The following is a 10296-nucleotide window of genomic DNA, read 5'->3' on the forward strand; positions in this document are numbered from 1 at the left end:
ATAAAATTGTGTGGTGTAGTATTGTGAAAAATTGTGTAGTGTAGTGTAGTATTGTGTAAAATTGTGTAGTGTAGTGTAATGTGGTGTGGTGTGGTGTAGTATTGTATAAAATTGTGTAGTGTAGTGTAAATTGTGTAGTGTAATTTGGTGTATTGTACTGTAGTGTAGTTTGTGTAGTTTTGTTTAGTGTACTGTTGTGTAAAATTGTATAGTGTACTTTGGTGTATTGTACTGTAGTGTGGCATTGTATAAAATCGTGTGGTGTAGTTTGGTGTAGTTTTGTGTAGTGTGGTATTGTATAAATTTGTGTGGTGTAGTTTAGAGTAGTTTTGTGTAGTGTGGTATTGTATAAAATTGTGTAGTGTAGTTTGGTGTACTTTGTTGTAGTTTGGTATTGTATAAAATTGTGTGGTGTATTTTGGTGTAGTTTTTTGTAGTGTGGTATTGTATAAAGTTGTGTGGTGTATTTTGGTGTAGTTTTTTGTAGTGTGGTATTGTATAAAATTGTGTGGTGTAGTTTGGTGTAGTTTTTTGTAGTGTGGTATTGTACAAAATTGTGTGGTGTAGTTTGGTGTAGTTTTGTGTAGTTTTTTGTAGTGTGGTATTGTATAAAATTGTGTGGTGTAGTTTGGTGTAGTTTTGTGTAGTGTGGTATTGTACAAAATTGTGTGGTGTAGTTTGGTGTAGTTTTGTGTAGTGTGGTATTGTATAAAATTGTGTGGTGTAGTTTGGTGTAACCTGTGGCTCAGGTGGTATCATCAGTGGTAGATTTGAATAATTGCACCTTTATTGCTCCTCTATAATATTCCTCAGTGTAAAGGCAGTGGTTTAATGTATCTGACAATACTGTGTTAATTAAAGGCCACGTGTTCGCCCTCAGTTTTGGAGTGAACAGTAGTGTGGAGATGTTTAAGGAGCTTTTTATCCCCTTATCCGATGTGAAAAGCAGAAGAGTTTGGATTGGAGCCATAAAGCCTAAAGAACGAAACGAAGAGGAATTATGTCTAAACAGATTTCTTGTTTAAATGTCAAATGTTGGAATTCTTGTTAAAATGTCATTAATCCGATAATTAACCATTTCTGGCTTCATTCAGATGAAGGAAATTTCACTTCCACATAAAAATTAATCAACGGACTTTTCAATGTTAAGAAATCAGACCTCGTAGAATAGAGGCGTGGCTTCGTGCTGAATAAATCCGTGTGCGCTCAGCCCGAGTCAGACACATCGACACTCAGTGACACGAGAGACGTAGTGAGCAGAGCGATCTACACGTATCTGTCAGCGATGTACACCAGATCCACCACCGTGAGCTTCACCTACCCGACCTACAGCGCCTACAGACTGAAGGCGCGCAGCACCGAGCCTGAAGTGTTCACCTTCGACCGGCTCCCGGAGCAACACGTCAATCCGCCGCGGCAGCAGCAGCAGCGCCGCAGGGTGGCGCGGGTCATGTACCCGGCTAAAGTGCGCAAATACCTGCCGCCGGCCGAGAAAAGCCTCGCCAAGCGCTGGCTGCTTGCGCTGTGCCTGGTTCTGCTGGCTCAGATTTACACCGAGTGCGACGACGAGCACGACATCACCGAAGCGGCCGCGCTCTCAGACGCTCTCGCTGTTAATCTACCAGGCGATGGTGCGTCTGCGTCCTCACCGCTCTTCATACACTTCCCCTCTGCCGAGGAGACCGCCAGGCGCATGACCAGCTGCTCCAAAGACTCCGGGCTGCTAATAAACTCGACCTGCTTGATGGAGGAGACTGAAGTGCATGAACACCACCAGCAGATCCGGCAGCAGAGAAACAACCCGTATGTGGTGGCGCTCCTGTATCCCGCTGTTTACCACACACTGGGCTCCGAGCAGTGAATCCCTCCATCCTCCACTCATCCAGCCAGCACTGATGGAGCTCTCACTGTCCTCAGGGGCAAGACAGAGACACACAGACAGACAGGCCGAGCTGAAGTCACAGAGACACCAGGCTTCCACGAGGAAGAAAGTGTTCACATCAGCCGGACTGTTCTGTACACATCTGCATCAACATCTGCATGAATCATGAACTGAATTATTAATTAATACTGAATCATGAATGAAGTGGTAAATTCAGCACTTTCACTGTGCCAGGAACCGGACAGGAACTGACACAGATAATCTGAACACTTATGTGGACTGAACTTGAATTTGAAGTTTACTTGAAGCGTATTTTAAAACTATGGTACTGTGTAGGACACAACTACAATCCTGAGTGATGACGACGATGACGATGATGATGATGATGATGATCACTGTCACTTCGAACAACACTTGAACTATTTAAAACAGAAGTTAGGGTCTGATGAAGAAATGCTGTTACATGCTTATTTATTCTGTGTTATTTATTGAATTAATATTTAATGTCCTATTTATTTTTCTGTGTAAAATAAAAGATGAAGTTTGCCTATATGTGTGTCCTTTTGCCTTTTTAGTCACTAAATAAGACAAGAATGAGAACAGAACAATGCAGTACACACACATTCAAGAGTCCTCACTCTCTCTCTCTCTCTCTCTCTCTCTCTCACACACACACACGCACACATTCAGGAGTACTCTCTCTTTCTCTCTCGCTCTCTCTCTCACACACACACACACAATCACGCACACATTCAGGAGTCCTCTCTCTCTCTCTCTCTCTCTCTGTTTATAGGTGTGTGTGTTTGTGTGTGTGTGTGTGTGTGCCAGAGGTGGGAGTAAGTCACACATGTGCAAGTCTCAAGTAAGTCTCAAGTCTTAACCTTCAAGTCTCAAGCAAGTCCGAGTCATTTTTTGTGAGTGTCAAGTCAAGTCAAGTCAAGTCACTGCTTTATGCCAAGCAAGTCAAGTCAAGTCAAGTCGTAGCTTGAGTCAAGCAAGTCACTGGCAAGTCATACAGATGTTTGATGATTTAACTAAATGTATATATTAAACAAAGTTAAATCTACAGTATTTATGGACTATGAGTTTTATTTGCACCAAAAAATTATTATATGCATTTTATATGCATTTTTAAAAGGTGTCCACATACAGGTGAGTTGTAAATACAATAAAAATCTAAAAAATGAATAAAAATCAAAACTACAAAGCCTATGATGTAAATGTAACTGAAATAAGGCCAACATAAAATCATGAAATGTTTCAATATGCCTCAAACATGGCAGAAGACCATGGAAAAGTGTATATAATGTGCAATGGATTGTTGCATAGAATCCATTGCACATTATATACACTTTTCCATAGAGAGAGAGAGAGAGAGAGAGAGAGAGAGAGAGAGAGAGAGAGATTATTGGAGTGAGTGTAATTTATTAATATTAAAGGGATAGTTCACCTAAAAATGAAAATTCTGTCATCATTTTCTCACCCTCATGATGTTACAAACCTGTATAAATTTCTTTGTTTTGATGAACACACACGTAGATATTTTGAGGACTGTTTGTAACCAAACCATTCATAAGCCCCATTCACTTCCATAGTGGGAAAAGAATACTACAGAAGTGAATGGGGCTCATGAATGGTTTGGTTACAAACATTCCTTAAAATATCTTCCTCCGTGTTCATCTAAACAAGGAAATTTATACAGGTTTGTAAAATCATGAGGGTGAGAAAATTATGAAAGATTTTTATTTTTAGGTGAACTATCCCTTTAAATTGAATGCGAGACAAGAATATGGCTGTTCTTGCAACTCTAAAGTTTTTTATTTTTATATTTATATTGATGTTTTTTTATATATATATATATATATATATATATATATATATATATATATATATATATATATATATATATATAATGTGCATCCCCACAAAAAATACATTTTCACTCAAAGCTTAACACTGAAGACCAAGTATAAGTGCTATTGCAAAAAAGCTTTCCACATAAACGGTGACCAACCATTTAAACTACATTGCGCTTGCAAAAAATTTAATTTCATAGAACTTCAATTGTGTCATTCAATTGTGAGCGATGTGGTCGCATACTGCTGTTCTTCTCTTCTCATCTTGCACAAAATCCCGGTACCCGAACTTAATTATTTTTGGTGTAGCGCCTTCCATGTTTCGTCACGACTGTTAAAGTTTATTAGTTAGTGCGCGCGCTCCCTCTGCTTGACTGCTGCGTCACGTGGTTAGATTACGCTCTTGCGTGCGTTCAAAAACAGATTTAAAAAAAAAAAAAGTTATTTCGAGTCATTTAACTCAAGTCCGAGTCAAGTCTCAAGTCATGAATGTCAAGTCAAAGTCAAGTCGAGTCTTTTTTTAATATTTGTCAAGCAAGTCTCAAGTCTCAAATGTGCGACTTAAGTCCGACTCGAGTCAAGTCATATGACTCGAGTCCCCATCTCTGGTGTGTGCATTTGTGTGTATTATATGCTCAGTAGAGAATCACTTCAGAATGAATCGTCAAGGATCTGAACACAAGAGAAACCTTCATGTTTATAGATCTACTGTGTTTCTGCAGCACTGTGACAGAACCAAGGGGTCAGAAATCTAACAGTCTCAGATTCACCATCTCCCATGGCTCAGGACTACAGTCTTAAACACAAGGATGTATAGTGTAGTTTAATGAGTAGTGTAGTTTAAAGAGTTGAAGAAAAGTGTTTTATTGCTCTGTGTGTGTTTGTGTGTGTGTATGTATGTGTGTGTGTGTGTGTGTGTGTGTGTGTGTGTGTGTGTGTGTGTGTGTGTGTGTGTGTGTGTGGGACAGGAAACAAGGGTGTTTTTCAGTGTGTTCACATTAACAGGCCACACACGTGTGGAAAAGTAAGTCATCAATTTAAACTTCCTTCCTAAACGTTCATTCAGAAAGTTAGAGGAATTTTATTTTATTAATTGAATCCTGTATGTGTTTGTTGGTCTCTATGTTATAATCATCCTGTAATAATGAAGGTGGAGACACATAAATTAGATGTGTTGATGGAGAAAATGTGTCAGTGCTATCTGGAGGGTGCTGTGAAGCGGGTGTGTGACTCTGGATGAATCTGATGACGTGAGCAGACGCTGGTTGTTCTGCCGGCTTAGTTCTTCACAGCTCTGTAGTTAAAGGAGCTTTAGTATAATCTCATACCACACACACTGTTACTGAATACAATATGCTGTGTGCTGATGTCACATGATGTTAAACTGGTTCACTGCACTGTTGCAGTGAGTGTGTAGAATCTGCACCGTCAGAAAAGCACAACATTTTTACTCTCCTCCTACAGTGAGGGCCTAAATCCTGTCCACTCCTCATCCGGATATTACATAGCCTAGTGTTGTGTAACTCTGTGTGTATGTGTGTGTGTGTCCAGTCAGAAAAGTGTCCAACACTCAGGTTGGAATCTCCCAGTTCCACTTCCTATTACACACACACACACACACACACACACACACACACACATATATATACACACAGTTTATAAACCAACTCCTACACATTCCCGAAGCACGCAACCTCAGTCTCTGTAATATCTCTCTTGCTCTCTCTCTTTTCTCTCACACACACACACCCACCCACCCACACACACAGACACACACACATTCCCAGAAAATGAGTAATCCTTTACCAGAGTGCTCCGGATCTGCCAGGTCTCACATAACAGGAGAGAGAGAGAGAAAGAGAGAGAGAGAGAGAGAGAGAGAGAGAGAGAGAGAGGGGAAAATAACCAAAATGGGAATGCCCTTACAGATGAGGTGTGTCAGGCCTGTGGTGGCATGAAGTCCTGTACACACACACGTACACACAGTTTCTACTGCAACTCCACTGCAACAAGCCTTTGTGCTTTTAGAGAGAAAATAGTGCAGGAGTTTTAACCCAGACTCTATGAATCTCTTGACATTATAAAACTCGACACTGCTCTGGTCCTGATCTGAGCGCTCCTTCACCTACCTGCACCTTCCATGATGGAGACTTACAAATAACAACAACAGATGTGTGCTACATCCTCAAAGTGCAGTGACAGAGATTTATACTCCATTAAAGTTGCTGTCTGATGTTACAGGTGCTCCAGGTGTTACAGGTGTTTATATAGAGGTAGTGATGCATGCTGGGAATTTTTTACAGCTGAAAACCTGCAGTTCCTGCTGAAACTGACTGGGTCTGGTTCTTACTCAGCGTCAGGGTGTGAAGAGTGTGTGTTAATGTGACTATATCAGCGTGTTAAAGTGACTATATCAGTGTGTGAATGTGACTATATCAGTTTGTGAATGTGACTATATGAGTGTGTTAATGTGACTATATCAGTGTGTTAATGTGACTATATCAGCGTGTTAATGTGACTATATCAGTGTGTGAATGTGACTATATCAGTGTGTGAATGTGACTATATGAGTGTGTTAATGTGACTATATCAGCGTGTTAATGTGACTATATCAGTGTGTGAATGTGACTATATCAGTGTGTTAATGTGACTATATCAGCGTGTTAATGTGACTATATCAGCATGTTAATGTGACTATATCAGTGTGTGAATGTGACTATATCAGTGTGTTAATGTGACTATATCAGTGTGTGAATGTGACTATATCAGTGTGTTAATGTCACTATATCAGTGTGTTAATGTGACTATATCAGTGTGTTAGTGTGACTATATCAGTGTGTTAATGTGACTATATCAGTGTGTTAGTGTGACTATATCAGTGTGTTAACGTGACTATATCAGTGTGTTAATGTGAGTATATCAGTGTGTTAATGTGACTATATCAGTGTGTGAATGTGACTATATCAGTGTGTTAATGTCAATATATCAGTGTGTTAGTGTGACTATATCAGTGTGTTAATGTGACTATATCAGTGTGTTAGTGTGACTATATCAGTGTGTTAATGTGACTATATCAGTGTGTTAGTGTGACTATATCAGTGTGTTAATGTGAGTATATCAGTGTGTTAATGTCACTATATCAGTGTATTAATGTCACTATATCAGTGTGTTACTGTGACTATAGTGTGTTAATGTCAGTATATCAGTGTGTTAATGTCACTATATCAGTGTGTTAATGTGAGTATATCAGTGTGTTAATGTCGCTATATCATTGTTTTAATGTCACTATATCAGTGTGTTAATGTGGCTATATCAGTGTGTTAATGTGGCTATATCAGTGTTTTAATGTCACTATATTAGTGTTTTAATGTCACTATATCAGTGTGTTAATGTGGCTATATCATTATTTTAATGTCACTATATCAGTGTGTTAATGTGGCTATATCAGTGTTTTAATGTCACTATATCAGTGTTTTAATGTCACTATATCAGTGTTTTAATGTCACTATATCAGTGTGTTAATGTAGCTATATCAGTGTGTTAATGTCACTATATCAGTGTGTGAATGTGACTATATCAGTGTGTTAATGTCACTATATCAGTGTGTTAGTGTGACTATATCAGTGTGTTAATGTGACTATATCAGTGTGTTAGTGTGACTATATCAGTGTGTTAATGTGACTATATCAGTGTGTTAGTGTGACTATATCAGTGTGTTAATGTGAGTATATCAGTGTGTTAATGTCAGTATATCAGTGTGTTAATGTGAGTATATCAGTGTGTTAATGTCACTATATCATTGTTTTAATGTCACTATATCATTGTGTTACTGTGACTATAGTGTGTTAATGTCAGTATATCAGTGTGTTAATGTCACTATATCAGTGTGTTAATGTGAGTATATCAGTGTGTTAATGTCGCTATATTATTGTTTTAATGTCACTATATCAGTGTGTTAATGTGGCTATATCAGTGTTTTAATGTCACTATATTAGTGTTTTAATGTCACTATATCAGTGTGTTAATGTGGCTACAGTATATCATTGTTTTAATGTCACTATATCAGTGTGTTAATGTGGCTATATCAGTGTTTTAATGTCACTATATCAGTGTGTTAATGTGAGTATATCCGTGTGTTAATGTGAGTATATCAGTGTGTTAATGTCGCTATATCATTGTTTTAATGTCACTATATCAGTGTGTGAATGTGACTTTATCAGTGTGTTAATGTCACTATATCAGTGTGTTAGTGTGACTATATCAGTGTGTTAATGTGATTATATCAGTGTGTTAGTGTGACTATATCAGTGTGTTAATGTGACTATATCAGTGTGTTAGTGTGACTATATCAGTGTGTTAATGTGACTATATCAGTGTGTTAGTGTGACTATATCAGTGTGTTAGTGTGACTATATCAGTGTGTTAATGTCACTATATCAGTGTGTTAATGTGAGTATATCAGTGTGTTAATGTGAGTATATCAGTGTGTTAATGTCGCTATATCATTGTTTTAATGTCACTATATCAGTGTGTTACTGTGACTATAGTGTGTTAATGTCAGTATATCAGTGTGTTAATGTCACTATATCAGTGTGTTAATGTGAGTATATCAGTGTGTTAATGTCGCTATATTATTGTTTTAATGTCACTATATCAGTGTGTTAATGTGGCTATATCAGTGTTTTAATGTCACTATATCAGTGTGTTAATGTCACTATATCAGTGTGTTAATGTGGCTACAGTATATCATTGTTTTAATGTCACTATATCAGTGTGTTAATGTGGCTATATCAGTGTTTTAATGTCACTATATCAGTGTGTTAATGTGAGTATATCAGTGTGTTAATGTCACTATATCAGTGTGTGAATGTGACTTTATCAGTGTGTTAATGTCACTATATCAGTGTGTTAGTGTGACTATATCAGTGTGTTAATGTGATTATATCAGTGTGTTAGTGTGACTATATCAGTGTGTTAGTGTGACTATATCAGTGTGTTAATGTGACTATATCAGTGTGTTAATGTCACTATATCAGTGTGTTAATGTCACTATATCAGTGTGTTACTGTGACTATATCAGTGTGTTAGTGTGACTATATCAGTGTGTTAGTGTGACTATATCAGTGTGTTAGTGTGACTATATCAGTGTGTTAATGTGAGTATATCAGTGTGTTAATGTGACTATATCAGTGTGTTAGTGTGACTATATCAGTGTGTTAATGTGACTATATCAGTGTGTTAGTGTGACTATATCAGTGTGTTAATGTGAGTATATCAGTGTGTTAATGTCACTATAGTGTGTTAATGTCAGTATATCAGTGTGTTAATGTGAGTATATCAGTGTGTTAATGTCACTATATCATTGTTTTAATGTCACTATATCAGTGTGTTACTGTGACTATAGTGTGTTAATGTCAGTATATCAGTGTGTTAATGTCACTATATCAGTGTGTTAATGTGAGTATATCAGTGTGTTAATGTCGCTATATTATTGTTTTAATGTCACTATATCAGTGTGTTAATGTGGCTATATCAGTGTTTTAATGTCACTATATCTGTGTTAATGTGGCTATATCAGTGTTTTAATGTCACTATATTAGTGTTTTAATGTCACTATATCAGTGTGTTAATGTCACTATATCAGTGTGTTAGTGTGACTATATCAGTGTGTTAGTGTGACTATATCAGTGTGTTACTGTGACTATAGTGTGTTAATGTCAGTATATCAGTGTGTTAATGTCACTATATCAGTGTGTTAATGTGAGTATATCAGTGTGTTAATGTCGCTATATCATTGTTTTAATGTCACTATATCAGTGTGTTACTGTGACTATAGTGTGTTAATGTCAGTATATCAGTGTGTTAATGTCACTATATCAGTGTGTTAATGTGAGTATATCAGTGTGTTAATGTCGCTATATCATTGTTTTAATGTCACTATATCAGTGTGTTAATGTGGCTATATCAGTGTTTTAATGTCACTATATCAGTGTGTTAATGTGGCTATATCAGTGTTTTAATGTCACTATATCAGTGTTTTAATGTCACTATATCAGTGTGTTAATGTCACTATATCAGTGTTTTAATGTCACTATATCAGTGTGTTAATGTGGCTATATCAGTGTTTTAATGTCACTATATCAGTGTGTTAATGTGGCTATATCAGTGTTTTAATGTCACTATGTCAGTGTGTTAATGTGGCTATATCAGTGTTTTAATGTCACTATATCAGTGTGACAGCTGGGGTTAATGACCTCGAGGACGGCTGAGTGCACATCTCAAACACACACATTCACATCCAGCTGCTAGACTCTACTCTAAACATCTGTATGTAAAGATCACTAGACAACATCCTGTAGTGTAGCTCAAGTGTGACAGCATCTCCACATGATGATCTCATTAATAAATAGCACAGAATTAGTCAGAAAACATTTGTGACGTATGAATTTATATCTGCAAGCTTTCAGTGAAACCCAGTGCTGAAATCGGTTTCCTGCCTGTCGTCATCAACTTCCTGCCTGTAACTGAATCAAACTCGTTGACTCTGATGTAGTTCTG

At 37.5% G+C, this 10296-nt stretch overlaps 1 protein-coding gene across 1 annotated transcript; it reads left to right on the top strand.

Annotated features, from left to right (window-relative positions):
* Positions 1–1233: 1233 nt before the first annotated feature.
* On the top strand, positions 1234–2432 carry ier3 (immediate early response 3). Its single transcript, XM_060883092.1, has one exon. It carries the CDS (start codon positions 1286–1288, stop codon positions 1859–1861), a length of 576 nt encoding a protein of 191 aa, XP_060739075.1. The 5' UTR covers positions 1234–1285; the 3' UTR covers positions 1862–2432.
* Positions 2433–10296: the final 7864 nt, after the last annotated feature.

This window comes from Tachysurus vachellii, chromosome 12, assembly GCF_030014155.1.
Source record: "Tachysurus vachellii isolate PV-2020 chromosome 12, HZAU_Pvac_v1, whole genome shotgun sequence".
In the NCBI taxonomy this organism is placed as follows: Eukaryota; Metazoa; Chordata; class Actinopteri; order Siluriformes; family Bagridae; genus Tachysurus; species Tachysurus vachellii.

What these genes read in the sequence shown, in the direction of transcription:
- ier3 (XM_060883092.1), top strand. Translation starts at nt 1,286, where the DNA reads ATGTACACCAGATCCACCACCGTGAGCTTCACCTACCCGACCTACAGC.